General features: G+C 43.3%; 1 protein-coding gene across 1 annotated transcript in view; it reads left to right on the forward strand.

Annotated features, from left to right (window-relative positions):
• Positions 1-7018: 7018 nt before the first annotated feature.
• Cd2ap (CD2 associated protein) overlaps positions 7019-15276 on the forward strand; it is a 64087-nt gene continuing 55829 nt past the window's right edge. Inside the window, exon 1 of the mRNA XM_051204346.1 lies at positions 7019-7179. Within this exon, the coding sequence (XP_051060303.1) occupies positions 7176-7179 (4 nt within the window). The 5' untranslated portion in view covers positions 7019-7175. The remainder of the gene's footprint in view (positions 7180-15276) is intronic.

Here is a 15276-nt window from a genome sequence, read left to right on the forward strand (position 1 = left end):
CACACACACACACACACACACACACACACACACAGAGATCTGCCTGCTTCTGCCCATATAGTGCTGGGATTAAAGGTGTGTGCCGCCATGTCCAGCTGTTTTCTTGACCAATGACTGATGTAGGAGAGCCCAGCCCACTGTGAGTGGTGCCACCCCTGGGTTGTATGAGAAAGCAGCGTGAGCAGACCATGGAAAGTGAGAAAGGAAATGACATTCTTCCACGGTCTCTGCTTCTGTTCCTGCCTCTGGGCTCTAGCTTTGAGCCCCTGCCCTGGCTTCAGATGGGAACCTGTAAGCCAAGCAAGCCCTTTCTTCCCCAAGTTGTTTTTGGTCAGGGTTTTGTCCTAACAATAGAAAGTAGAACAGAAGGCATAGTCCATGTCCAAGGAGAGGCAATTGTGTAAGAAAGTAGACAGAAAGGTGTTGGGGGTGATTTAGGATGACTCCATTTCCCTGGTTATAAGGTCAAAGTATTAAGTAGAAGCCTCCAGGATAAGGAGGTTGAAGTGGCCTTGAAGGTCCAAGTGTCCCAGGTGAAGAAGCCTCATCTTCTCTAGTTAACCAGGCGTGATTAAGATACAGCAGGCTTGGGCTAAGTGAAGGCTGGAGAGCCTGGCTCGTGAGCCACACATAGAATGTGGTGTGGCTGTGGGAGTGGTGAGATGTGGCCGGAAACCAGCAGAATGAAATGTGAACGGTAGCAATGAGCAGAGAGGAACGTCTTGGTTTATGAGCTTTTTCTGCTTTGACAGCCATTTCACTCTTGGCATCAAACTAATGTCATTCAGTGCTCAGTACTCAGAACCACATACACACAGACACACACACACACACACACACACACACACACACACACACACACTCCCCACTCTATCCACAAACACTAAGTCCCCAGCATTACACGTGTACACTTATTCATCCTTTAGCACCATGTCCCCCACATTCAATCTCTAGTAACCCCCCATACACACATGGTTGGGGGAGACACTGATTCAAAGTTCCAGCGTCCTATGAGAGATCAAACCTTCTGTGTCCTCGGCACAGTTAGGGAAGTTAAATGGGGATCTAAAATAGTTTCCACTTCTTGTTTTAGAAACAGATGATGGGTGTCTGGGCAGAAACACATCGATATAATAATGTAATGAATGCCTTTTAGTACCTTATTAGGCCAGATGGTGGCCAGGAAATGTACGAGATCTGCTCAGAGTCCTTTGGGTTACTATTTTAAGAAGAAGCCCTATCATGTAATTGTCTCCTGAGGGTTGGGATTACACAAGCGGGCCACCATGTCTGGTTTGTGTTGGTACTGGAATCAAGCCCACGGGCTTCATGTATGCCAGGCAAGCACCCCACAAACTGAACTTCATCCCTAGGACTTTTTTTTTTTTTTTGACTTTTTAGACATGGGTTCATGTAGCCTATGTAAGGATTCGGGCATTACCCCGGCCTGCCCCTGTCACCTGGCAGAATGCACTGAGGCAGTGCCCTGGTCAGCCCAGGGTTCCATGACGACTAGTGTGCAGGCAGGTGCAAAGGACCCTTTAAAAGTCAGACCCCGCCCACTTACGATCTCTTTTGCCTTTCCTTTTGCACTCCTTCCAGCTCTGCTCTCCCTCTCTCTCTCTCCCTCCCTCCTTCCCTCTCTCTGTCTCTCTCTCCTGTTCCCAGTGTCTCTATGTCTCTTCCCTTCCCCCTCACTCCCCTTTCTAAATTTAAGCTCCATCTGCCTGGCATGCTATTCCCTCAGCCTCCGTCCCCTTCACCTGCTATGGAACCTGCTATGCTCTCCCGTTGGTCCCTTACCTTGACACCCCACTCACTGGGGACTATCCCCACCTTCTCCAGCTTTTATTCCTATAACTGTAACAAAAGAACAACTGGCCTCAAACTCACTTGGAAGCTGAGGATGACTGAGACTCCTGATCCTCCTGTATTTGTTTCCCAAGTGCTAGGATTCAGGCATGAGCTTCCACCCTGGCTCTCTGTGTCCGAGTAATGGAAACACAAATTAGTAATATTATCCTCTTTGTAAAAAAACTTTCTTGTGGGAGAGTGATTGGTGATATGTATAACTATTATCTGACTTATGGACAATACAACACAATAGTACTCATTGTAAACAACTCAACCAATTCATGGGCTAATGAAATGGAAAGATATTTCTCAAAAGATTAAAGTACAATGGCTAATCAGTATATGAAAAAAGTTTAATCTCAGAGAATGCAAATTCAAATGACATCGAGATTCCATCGCAACCCAGTCAGAATGGCAGTCATTAAGAAAACAAATAATAGGGCACCCAAGTCTGTAATCACAGGGTTCAGCAAACACAAATGGGAGGATCAGAAGTTCAACATCGTCTTTAGCTACAGATGGAGGAGGAAACCAACCTGGGAGGCATCAGAAACCAAAGAAAACAACCTGCAATAAAAAAGGGAAACCTCTCTGGGCCTGGTGCAGCATGATTCACTCTTAGCACTCAGGAGGGAAGCAGGGCAGGCAGATCTCTATGAATTTCAGGTCTGCCAGGTCTGTATAGTCTGTTCCGGGCCAGCCACAGCCATACAGTGAGAACCTTATATAAATGAAAGACAAAACAAAACAAAAAGTGGGGAAAACTCCACACAGTGTTGATGGGAATGAAGAAGTCTAGCTCCTATGGAAATCAGCATGGAGGTTCCTCAAAGTTTTAAAAAGAGATACATACTTATGATCAAATTGCATGACTCAGGGTATTTACCCACAGGAATCCAAACCAACATGTCACAGAGACATTGGCACGTCAATGTTTATATTTAGTACTAGTGTCATAATAGGTCAGTGATGGCTCAAACCTACGAGTCTATCAACATAGAAATAGATAAAAATATGTGATATACATATGTATATGTGTACATATACACACATATGACACATACGCAATGAATTGTTTTTAATCATAAATGTTGTTTTAAGTAAAATAGATGCGACTGGGTATAATATTAAGCAACGTAAGTCAGTCCCAGAAAAACAGATATTGCATGTTTTCACTCATTTTTGATTCTTAGGTTTTACATAGATATTCAAAATTATGCGTGTACTACGGCATGAAGGTAGAAGTGAAACTGTGGAGATGAACAAAAGGAATTAAGAAGGAAGGGGATAGGAGGAAGGGGAAGGGGAGAGGGGAAGGATATGGGGGAAATAAGATGAAAATATACTCTATACTTGTATGAAGATGCCCTTATGTAATGTAGTACCATGTAGAACAAACATACACAAATGAAAATATAAAACAAGCAACTAGTACTCAGAGGGCAGAAAATTAATTTAATTTCTGTAAATTAAAAGGCCAGTCTGTTCTACATAGTGAGTTCTAGACTAGCCATTGCTACAGTGAGAACCTGTCTCAAAAACAACCAAATCAACCAAGCAACCAAATCCAAAAACAAAACACAACAGCAATAATGACAACAAAACAAGCCATACAAGAGCGGTGAAGGGGAGAGCTTACATTTTATTGGTCTGTGCTATGTTCATTCTCAATACAGCTTTTTTTTTTTTTTTTTTTTTTTTTTTTTGAGATAAGGGATCTCATTTAAACAACAGTGAATTAATTATACTTGAAGGCACAATACTCATACACATAAAACTAAATAAATCTTCAAAAAATAAAAAGTATTTCACAATTGATAGGGGTCAGTTTAAGCATGACATGGAAAGCCAGGCATGGTAGCTACTACACATGTAGTCCTAGCCCTGGAGAAGCCAGGACAGGAGGAGGATCTCTGTGAGTTCCACGCCAGGAGAGACCTTGTTTTCAAAATAACAATGAACAGAAAAGCATGGAACGGCAGCATAAACTTGGAGTTCAAACATTTGGGAGGAGAGGCAGGAAGATCACAAGTTGGAGACCAACCTGGGCCACGAAGTGAGAAGCCACCATCGCCAGCTAAGAGCTTCAATGTTTTGGGGGGAGTAATACCTACCTCTTGAAAGAGACTCCTGTGGAGAGAGCCTGCCAGCTTCCTGTGACCTGCCTATGACACTGGCATCCAATCAACTGCAAATAGCATCCTTAAAGAGATCCCTGCAGTATGCAGAATGGCCAATTGTTTGAATGGGGCCATCACGATTTTGCTTTCATCTCTCTAGTTTATTATTATTAATGAATTAAAGACAGGTTTTCAGAGCTGGGGATCAACCCTGGGCTTGTGCACACTAGACAAGCAACCCACCACTGAGCCTAGACTTTTAAAACATTTAAAAGAGTGGTCACATGCCTCAGCATATCCCCCAAATTGCTAGTGGAGTGACAGGGTCCTGTCTCATGCTGATGGATGGGATGCTAGTTTGAGAAGAGGGTGGGGTGGGGGAGGGAGAGGAGGAGGCTGGATGCTTTTTTTTTTTTTCCATGAACTCACAGCATAGGCTTTGTGATCAAGATTATAATTTCCTACAATTGTTTTCTAAAGAGGGATTTAAAAAAAAAAAAAAGATTGAGGTGGTAGAAATTTAACTGTAGCAGAAATTAGCCAAGCCAAACAAGACTAAAACTCTGCTCAGGAAATCTAGTATTTTGAAACTAAGAACAAAGAAACAAAGAATTAGTTTTTGGCAACTTTGGGCTCAACAAGTACTTAAAAGTGAACACTGAAGTGTCTTTCTTTACTATACTTGTCCCTGTAAAGCAGTTTTTACCAAAAGGAGAATAATTGGTGATAGTGCAGTTATTTTCTAACTATGTCCTAAGAAAACTTTGGGAAAACATGATGGTAGATAGGCATGAATTAGACTGGTCGGAAAATGAGTCAGTCACAGAGACTGTAACATTCTTGAAGCCAGATGAAAATGTTGACTATATAGAAGGAGAAGAAAGGAGGGTAAATTGTCCGAGTGATGTCCGAGTGAAATGAATCCCTTGCCCTGGAATACAGCTGAGAACTGATGAAGTAACATTTGTACACTCGGAAGTTTAGAAAGTACTTTAAAAGTTAATTAGGAGCATGTGAGTCCTAAGGATGGGACTCATGTTGTCAGCCTTTGCAGGTGCCTTCACCCAAGACTGCCTTGCTGGTCTTAGGAAGTACTTTTAATATAGATGGTTGTGAACCACCATGTGGAATTGAACTCATGACCTCGGAAGAGCAGCCAGTGCTCTTAACCTCCGAGCCATCTCTCCAGCCCACTATACACAGATTTTAAAGCTTAGAAACATATTTCTGGGGGCTAGAGAGATGGCTCAGCAGTTAAAGGCACTTGCTGCTCTTACAGAGGACCTGGGTTTGGTTCCCAGCACCCACACTGGGTAGTCCAGAATTGCCTGTAACTCCAGCTCCAGGCTGGCCTCCAGGCTGGCTTTCATGGTTTTATCTGTGGAAGACACTGCTAACTTTAGGATTGGGATAGTTTTTCAGTTTTACCTCTCCTCTGTCCTGCCCCTCTCCCTGAGCCTTGCCTTGCTCGTAACTTATCTTCCTTTAAGCTCTTACACACCTGACTTGTGTCTACTTTAGGCTGTTTATTATACGTTTATGTTCTGCCTTTGGCTTACAAAGCAAAGTCACTGAAGATAAGGGCTATGGATTTTTTATTCCTGTTGTTTGCCGGATAGGAGACAGTGAACATATTACTCAATAAATAGTCCTCGACTAAAACAAAGCAGGCTTCTGTGCTTTCCCATGCCATGCAGCTGACGTCTTGTTTACTGGTGCAAATTAAGTGTTTTCCTTGTTTCTTCTTGGACAGAACTAATTGTAAATGTTTTATCCACCATGAATCTTAACAATTCCTGTTTTAAAATCACCAAGGCAACCCTTGCAGAAGCAGTGAAAGATGCTCAAAGCTGGCTTATAGGAGCTAGTGAGAATGGGTATGTACAAAGTTACTAGTCTTGAGTCAGATACTATTCCACACTGTAAAGATTTCCTTCAACTCATTTAAGAGCTGAAGAGCCAGTCAGGTTCTTTTCACCCAAGGACCTACAAAAAGTAAATGGCGGTGTTGGAGTTTCAGAGACCCAACTCAGCCAGCTTCCAGAGGGCAAGTCAAGTAGCTGTGAGAATTCAATGACACAATTTCTTGAAAAAGCACGAGGCACAATAGTTGGCAGAGAACACATGTTGCTTCTACATATTTGCTCAGGAGCTGAATCGATTTCTTCAAATAGTGGGGGAGATAAAAAAAACAAAGGGAAGAAAATTACATTGAATTAATACAATTTGTCTACAGTGCGAAGAAAGCTCCTGTCTGATTACAATAATCCTAAACCTGACTTCATATTGATTCTAGGGGTCAAAACCAAACCAAACACACCGTCTGGCAACGTTTCAAACCACGATGCCTAATTTAGACTATTTTCTATTTCAAAAGATGGGGTAGGAAGTCGTCTTTGGTCAAAAAAAGAGACTCAAGCAATGCAGTAATGTATTCCTATGAAAATTCATTTCGTGCCTCCCCTACCCCAAAGAAGAGCGACTGCCTCTGGCCCGCAGGGAACTTTGCAGGGGGACTGTGGGGTCCCCGCATTTGCAGGGCCTGCCCTGAACTTCGAAATCAAAGCGCTCGCTCGCTCCCCTAGTTCGCCCCTCCCGGGTCTCCCGGCCGCCAGCTACGTCTCCGCAGACCACCAAGTGGGGCCCCGGCGCCAGCTGTCGCGCGCCGCGGGGAGCCCGAGCGCCCGCCACACCTGGAGGGCAGAGGGTGGCGCGCGCCCCCGCCGTGACGTCACCGCACCTGGCACCAGCTGCGGGAGCCCGGGTGGCGCGCGGGGGCCGCAGGGGGCGTGGCCGGGAGGCCCAGGCCGCTCTCGCGAGATTTCGCCCCAGCCGGGGGCCCGACTGTCCTCCCTCCCGGCGGGCGCGTGGGTTCCTCCCCGCTTTCGAGCGAGGCGCGCTCGGCCTCCGAGGCAGTGGGCGCGGGCCGGGCCGTCGGCGAGGGCTCCGGCCGCACGGTGCCCCGCAGCTCTCAGGCGAGCGGAAGCGACCCGCCGCCGCCGCCGCCGCCGCCGAGCCAGTGCGCACCGTGCGCACGCGCGGGCGCCGCTCGCTCCCGCCCGCCGGGGCCGCGGCGGAGGCCGGGCGTGAGGAGCGGCGGAGCGCGCCGCGGGCGGATGGAGGCGCCTCCCTGGCGCGCCTGAGCCGGTGCACGGGAGAGGCCGCGCGCGGGGCCGCGCTCTCCGCCGCCAGAGCCGCAGCATGGGTAAGCATTGGTCGCGCCGGCCTCGGGGGAATCGCACGCGGGTCGGGTCGGATCGGGTCGTCCTCTGCGGGCACAGCGGGGCTCGAACCCGTGCCCGGCCGCCCCGCGCCCTCCGGGAGCCTCCGGCTTCGATGGGAGGGAGGGCGATCGCGAAGTTGACCAAGTGGCGCTGGCCGCTCCGCTCCCTGCGAGGCTGGCTTGTGAAGGAGGGAAGAGAGAAAGCTCTCACACCCCCACATCCATCACGCACGCACAGGCTTTTTTTAGTTTTATTCTGTCGTGGATGACGGGAAGCACCGAAAACCCTCAAGGCTCCCTTTTGCAGTTGGCCCGGTTGGCACTGATTGGCGCCCAGGCTCGCCTTCCCCCTTCCCCCTGCCGTGGCTTCGCCTGGGAAGCCGTTTTCCCGGCAGCCTCCCCTGCTCAGGTGTGTTGGCATTTAACAGCAGCACCTCGAGTTTCCTCCCCAGGGCTGGCTTGGGGGCTCGGCATTCGAGGATTCCCAGGCGAAGCTCTTGGAGGAGCAGTTAGTTTCCTGTTTGCAGCGACACTTCCTTCTTGGAGGGGAGAAAAAAAGTACAAGGTGGTTTTCTGTGCGTTCCTCGGGGTTTTCTTTTGGACTTAGTGGGTCTTCGAAAAGGAGTTTTGTGAATGAAGTCGTGTAACAGTTTTTTTTTTTTTTTTTTTTTTTTTTTTTTTTGGATAACAAAGTTGCGTCTGGGCTAGGCACTACCTCCCTAAACTTTACAAATTAAAAGTAATAGTTTTTCTTTTTAAACCATTAAAGCCTTTTTTTTTTTCTTTTTAAAAATCAAATCTGGGCCGCCATAAGGCAGGAAGAGTGTGCTCAGTAAGTTGTAAAACCCGAATTTGGTTTTGTGGTGCAAATCAGAAAGACGTTCTCACTTCTCCCTTGAGACCTGGTGCTGCCTCAACCATTACTGAAATTAATAATTCATGAAACTAACGGATGGTTCAGGAGCACGACACAAACTGGAGGACTGCTGATGTGGCGCCCTGTGCCCACACTTTGTTTTGTGGGACGCGAATATAGCTAGTGTTTACAGACACTGCCTATTATGTTTTCTTCGCGTTTCTAATTTTATGCTCCCTCGGCTGGCTGCCCTTCTGCCCTGTGTACCTTTTATATACCAAGTACTCCTCCGCCCAGGAGCCAAGCATTTGCTGTTAGGGACTTTCAAATGGATTCCTTTCCACTTGATTAGTTGAGTTTACGGGGTAATTGCAGGCTTATTTAAGCATCAAAAGCTAGCTTAACTGATTGGGATAAAAAGCTGAAAGTAAGTATACAATTCTTATCTGCCTTAAGTCAGGATGCAGAATGTAATTAGACATCTTTTGATGATCTACAGTCACCATTTTGTGACTTTGACTTGCTGTGACCTTTTTGACCATAGACTTTTGGGCTCAGTGCTGAACAACAACAGACTTACTCCTTTGCTCTTTGCAGTTATTTTAAGTACGGGTTCTCCTGCTTGTTATAGAATGGGCTTGAAACTGATTAGTGTTAGCTTTTACCTTCCTCTTTCTCATTTGTATTTTTTAAAAGCGTGAAAGTCATCTAAAGTTGTGATTCGTTATAGGGGAAATCAGTGGGCTCATGCTTTGAATATAAGTAGTTTTTTTTTTTTTTTTTTCTTTCCTCAGGACAGGCTCTTACAATGTAGTTCTGGCTACCCTGGAACTCACTTTGTAGACCAGGCTAGCTTTGAATTCACAGAGATCCACCTGCCTCTCAAGTGCTGGGGTTACCCCTAGCTAAAGTCTTTTCTTAGGAAAAATAAATGAGAAGTATCTTATATTGTAATACCTGTAGCAATTGTTCACAGGCTTTTTCTTTGTGACTTGCTTTGGTCTACTTAGGTGAAAGTTAAATGTTTAGCATACTGTCAGTATGTGCTTTCAATGTCTGTTATTTTGGATGTTTGTCATTGTTTTTCCATTTAATATTTGTGAAACATTTGCAGATGAATGTGTACTTGATTTGTTAGTTGTAAAATCCTCTGAATTCCTCTAATAGATAACTTGTTCGGTTTGTTACCTGCCATTGTTCTTTTTCTTGCATCTTTAAGACAAGAACTCACCTCCTCACCCAGTGGTCTAGGCTTTGAATTTTTAGTGATTATAGGCTCTAGCTGTCACACCCAGCCAGTTGGTTGGCTGTAGTTCTTATAACACATGGCAGCTCCTAAGAGATCTCTCTGCTTTCTCAGAAGGCTCTAATTTGGTTCTTAACATTCATATTCGGTGGCTTACAATTGGTTCTAATCTACAAGGGATCTGATAACCTCTTCTGGTTTCTGAGGGCACCCCCCCCATGACATTTTTACACACTTGAGCAAACACACACACACACACACACACACACACACACACACAATGTAGCCCAAAATACTCAAATGTTTTATCTAGGTTGTTGCAAAATAAAAGTAAGTCTTACACTTGTTTTGAGAACTTGGATACTTACAAGGTGATGGTTCCTGTACTTGAAGGATACACCACTAATTAAGAGAGTTTCTGAAGCCTAGACCTGTGCTACTTTGAAAGTAGAAGCAGGAGTAAAGAATTCAAGGCCAACTTTGTTTGCACAGCTTATTCAAGGTCTTGCTGGACTCCTTGAAACTGTCTAAAAAAGGGAAAAAAGGGCTCTGGACAGGGACTTCCTGAGATTTTACTTACAAGCTTTGCAACTTAGGAAGTGAATTAGCCTGTCTGTGCTTCAGTCTCTTGATCTGTGAGAAGGGCCAAGTACAGGCTAAAGGAGAATGAATGAGCTAATGAGGCCTGGGATATTGCAGGAGCTGCCTTGTGTGTTCAAAGATCTCTGCAGTTCACTAGCCCATAAGTGAATGCAGACAGAGTATGGCCTTTCAAGAGCCAGTAAGATGACTTTGTGTTAACACAGAAATTGAATTCTGTATAATTTAACAAAAATTATTTTTCTTTTTTTTTATAATTTATTTATTCATATTTTGTGTACACTGGTGTTTTGCCTGCATGTGTATCTGTGTGAGGGGGTTAGATCTTGGAATTACAGACAGTTGTGAGCTGCCATGTGGGTGCTGGGAATTGAATTTCGGTCCTCTGGAAGAGCATTCATTGCTCTTAACCCCTGAGCTATCTCTCCAGCCCCCAAAATTGTCTGTCTGTCTGTTGTCTTTCTTTATTTTCTTTTTCTTTTACTTTTTTTTTTTTTTTTTTTTTTTTTTTTTTTTTGAGGCAGGGTTTCTCTGTATTATTTTGGAGCCTGTCCTGGAACCCTCTCTGTAGATGAGGATGACCTCAAGCTCATAGAGATCCACCTACCTCTGCCTCCAGAGTTATGGGACAAAAAGCAAGTGCCACCAACAACTGGCACAAAATTGTTTTCCAATATTGCTTATACTGTGAGAAACAATTATTCATTTGAAATGTTCATTTGTTTGAGAAAAACTTAAAGATTTCTACTACTAGAGACACTGAAGTTTTGTGTTAATGTTTTTAGTTTCTACATTAACTGTAGAGGAAATGCCTGTCACTTTTTAAGGTACCCATGTGAAGGCATTAGAAGAAAGGGTTTTAGGCAATTACGAAAGGCAGTACCTTTTAAAAAATATTTATGTATTTTATGCATTTGGGTGTTTTGTGTGCACTTGCATCTGCAGGACAGAAGAGGGCATCAGATCCCATGGCACTGTAGTTATAGATGGTTGTGAGCCGCTATGTGGGTGCTGGGAATTGAACTCAGGACTTCAGAGCAGTCAGTGCTTTTAACTGCTGAGTCAACTTCCTAGCCACCAATACTTTTTTTGCCCTCAAAAATACAGATATGCATTTTGGAGTGAAATAAGACAAGTCAGTGGCTATATATATATATATATCTTTGAAAAGGTAAGCAGATACTTAAAACATGTTTCTCTTAATTTTAAATAACAATTTTTTATTTTAAACTTTGTTTTACTGTTGTATCTTGCTGAAATGATAACATTTATGCTCATGGAAATAATTGAACCTTTTATTGTCAGATAGAAAATGTAGGGTGTTTGTGTGTGTGTGTGTGTGTGTGTGTGTGTGAGAGAGAGAGAGAGAGAGAGAGAGAGAGAGAGAGAGAGAGAGAGAGAGAACGAGAACATGTGTCCGGGTGCATATGTGGGTTCCACAGGAGGGTGCTCAGTGCTTTTTCAACCACTTTACCAGTTCCCCTGAGGCAAAGTGTTGCTCTGAACCCTGGGGATCGTGATTCCCTGGCTCCCATTAAAGACTGTAAGCCTCGGCAATCCTCCTGCCTCTGCCTCCTTGGGAGTTATGGGTGCTTGTGGTGGCCCCAGTTAGTTACATGTGTGCAAGGATCTGAACTTCGGGCCTCAGGATTGCAGAGCAAGTGCTCTTAACAGCTGAGCTATCTCTCCAGCCTCTGTGTACAGACAGGCAGATGCCTTATCTTACACACTCATAATTTCAGGGTTATGGTGATAGGCACCTGTTTTCTCACCTACTTGGGAGTAGGTGTAGGAGGTGATCATGAATTCCAGGGGAGCTTATGGGCATAGTAAGACTGTTCCAGAAATTCATGATTGTGTGAAGTACAGATAGATACTTTATGTTTTTCCAAAAACTTGAAGGTTTTGTGGTAGCAGCAAGCATGCACTTTACCTCCTTCAAGTCAGCCAGATGGATCCATCCTCTGTGGGACAGATGATTGATACTATTTTACAGCATCAAAATTAAATACAAATTTCTGCAAAAGAATAAAATTTGTTTTGAAAGTATTTTGTATGTGTATAAAGCACACTAATCACAACTTATTTTTTGAGACCAGGTTTCCACTCTGTACACTGGCTGGCATAGAAGTTACTGTGTAGATCAGGCTTGCATTGAACTCACAGTGAACATCCGGCCTCACCATTTTGATTGTTGGGATTACAGGTGCCACCTTGTTTGGCTGAAGTTGTTTTTAATAGAAATTTACAGTTGGTTTAGATGATAAATGTACTTCTATAGTGTTTTTTTTCTTTTACTTTGTAAATAATTATACTCATTTGTACAGATAAGTATAGATATCTTGTGATTTACCAAGCAGTTTCAGAGCATAGAAGAGTTTCCTTTCAAAGATGAATCACAGCAATCGAAGTCTGTTCCTTAATTAGAATATGTTGCACTCATGATGAAATTATTAAAACTTTTTAAAGTTTGAACACCTTTAATTCTGTAAAATTAATATCTAATATATAGACTTGACACAAGTAAATAGTAGTCAGTCATGAAGTCTTTCTAGGTGAGGTAGGGGGCAGCTGGTAAGTTTGGGAAATCTAGATGGAGGTTCATATGTGCCTACACAGTCAGCATGTGGGATATGTGTGGCAGAGTGTGTGCCAAGCAGATCAGGTTGGTAGTTGGTGGCAAGCACTAGGTAGAAGTTCAGACTGGAACCCTGGGGGGAATGAGAGGAAATGGGGTTTGGCAGGGTCTCTCAAAGACAGGGAAATGAAGTAAGATAAGGGCCAGTATTTTTCTCCCCCCCCCAAAAAAAAAACAGGGTTTCTCTGTGTAACTTTGGCTGTCCTGGAACTCTCTCTGTAGACCAGGCTGGCCTTGAACTTAGAGGTCCACCTGCCTCTGCCTCCCAAGTGCTGGAATCAAAGGTATTTATTACCACTGCCTGGACTAGGTCCAGTATTTTTCTGAGAGAAATAAAAGGTAGGTGTTTCTTTTATTCACACTCCCTCTCCCTCTCTTTTTAGGGACAGGAGCCTGATTACTGACTGAGATTGTTTCAGATGATCACAAAAGTATCACTGACAAGATACTTGACCCTCTCTGTTATGGATGCTATATTGTATAGTATATGTCTTGAGATTATATTAGTCAATGGTAGTGGTTGAATGTTTGAGTATAGGTATCATGAATAGCTTTGGGTTTTAAAGCCATCCTCTGCTTATCAAAATGTTTGAGAGTATTCCTTTGTCACAGTTTAGCATCCCTTCTTACTTGGTCCTAGTGATTTGATGTACCTGCTTTCTACATCCCTACCCCACTTTGGTAATGGGTTCTATTATATTCTCTAGGATGGCACTCAGACTTCTGAATGGAAGCTGTCTGAATGTGCCAGATGCTGTATTGGGTGTATTTTAAGTTATTTAAGATGATTGAATGTTCAGGTAATTTGTGTTCCAAGGGAGTGACTGTGGAACATTCAAACACTAGGGATTTCAGGTAGAAAAATACTCTGATGTTTCATTGTAGTAACACACAGTTACTGTCAATTTACCAGAAAGGTGTGGGGGCTGGGAATGTACTCAGCGTAAAAGTACTAACCGATCTCTGGTGGGTTGTGAATTGTTATGTCTATTCTAAACAAGAAAGCTATTAATGCAAGGTCATATCAAGGAAAGGAGCTGCTGCTTAGAGATTAATTAAGTATTGTTTTCTTTCTTTTTTTAAAAAACAAAACTTCTTACAACCCCTGGGTTCTGATATAAATGTTCCTGTCTCTTCCTGTTGTTCTGTTGGTATGGCATATTAGTGTTGTACTAGACTAAGAATGTAACAATAGGAGAAACAACATGGGAATTCATTAGAAACCCAAACCAGGGATTGTGGTGATTTAAGGGGATAGGGTTGTGTTCTAGTATAAAAAAATGTTAAAGTGTAATGAGAAGAATAAATACTAATAAGAATTTTTTTTGTATTGGGAGGAAGTAGGATCTATGCATTTCATTAGTTTGATCAGTGATAAAGTAAGTACTTGGCAGATGTGATTGTTTCCTGTTGCTGTGGCAAAAACACCTGAGATAATCAGTTTAAGAGGAGGAAAGGTTTACTTGAGCTCACAGTACAGAATTTCAGTTTATAATTTATAGTCTCTTGACTGTTGCTTTAGGACTGGTAGCATCATTGTGAGAGCACATAGTTCAAAAAGTCTGTTGTCTTCACGGCTGTGCTGATTATCTTTTTGTTAACACAAGCTAGGGTCGTCCAGGAAAAGAAACTTCAGTCGAGAAAGTGCCCTCATCATTTTGCTTGGCAAGCCTGTGGTATATTTTCCTGATTAACGATTAGTATGAGAGGGCTCGCTCCAGTGTGGGCAGTGCCGCCCCTTGGCTGGTGGTGCTCTCTTGTATAGAAAAATAAGCTGAGTGAACCATAGAGAACAAGACTGTAAGTGCTATTCTTCCATGGCCTTGGCTTCAGTTTCTGTCTCTAGGTTCCTGCCTTGAATTCTCACTCTGACTGGCGTTTTATGGTGGACTGTGATGAGCAATTGTAAGCCAAATAAATCCATTTTGGTCTTAGTGTTTATCACAGCAATAGAAACCTAACTAAGACGATAATAGTTGGACATCATAAAAGAGAGGCAGGAAGAGGTTACCCTAAAGGGATTATATTTAACCTAACTTCCTGCCATCCACCTCTTAAAGTTTTCATCACCTAATAGGGTCATGGTGGGGGACTAGGTCTTCACAACACAAGAGTCATTGGGACATTCAAGATCCAGACTATATCAGCAGTAACTAAGATACTTTTAAGATCTCTGACATCAAGTCTTCTGACTAAAACAAGACTTTACTTGAGGAGATCCTTTTGAGGGACATATTGGTACCCTGCTATTAAAGATGCTAGAGATATTTCCAGCCTGTAGACTATGAGCTATGAGTGCCTACTCATGATTACTATAATTGTTAAGTACAGAACATTTTGGGTTTTAAATATAGAAGTTTGTATATTTGTAATTTTGAGTTTGCGTAGTTTACTTACTTTTTAAAATGAAATATGTACAGTATATCCTCCCCATCCCCCACATGCTAGTAATTGAACCCTGGGCTTCACATGATAAGGAACTGCTTTGCCATTGTCATTGAAATACTTGCTATAGTGTGTTGAAACAACTCTCAGTTTATTTAAAATTGTGTTTCCTTAGCTGGTATGTTGGCCCACATCTGTAATTCCAGTACTAGGGAGGTGAAGGCAGGAAGAGGACAAGGAGTTCAAGGTCATCCTTTGGTTGCATAATATGGTCAAGGCCAATTTGGAATCTTTAAGACCCTGACCTATCTCAAAAATAAAACAAAAGAAAGGAAGAAGGCTGGGGAGATGGTT

Source organism: Phodopus roborovskii, unplaced genomic scaffold (genome assembly GCF_943737965.1).
Source record: "Phodopus roborovskii unplaced genomic scaffold, PHOROB, whole genome shotgun sequence".
Taxonomy (NCBI): domain Eukaryota; kingdom Metazoa; phylum Chordata; class Mammalia; order Rodentia; family Cricetidae; genus Phodopus; species Phodopus roborovskii.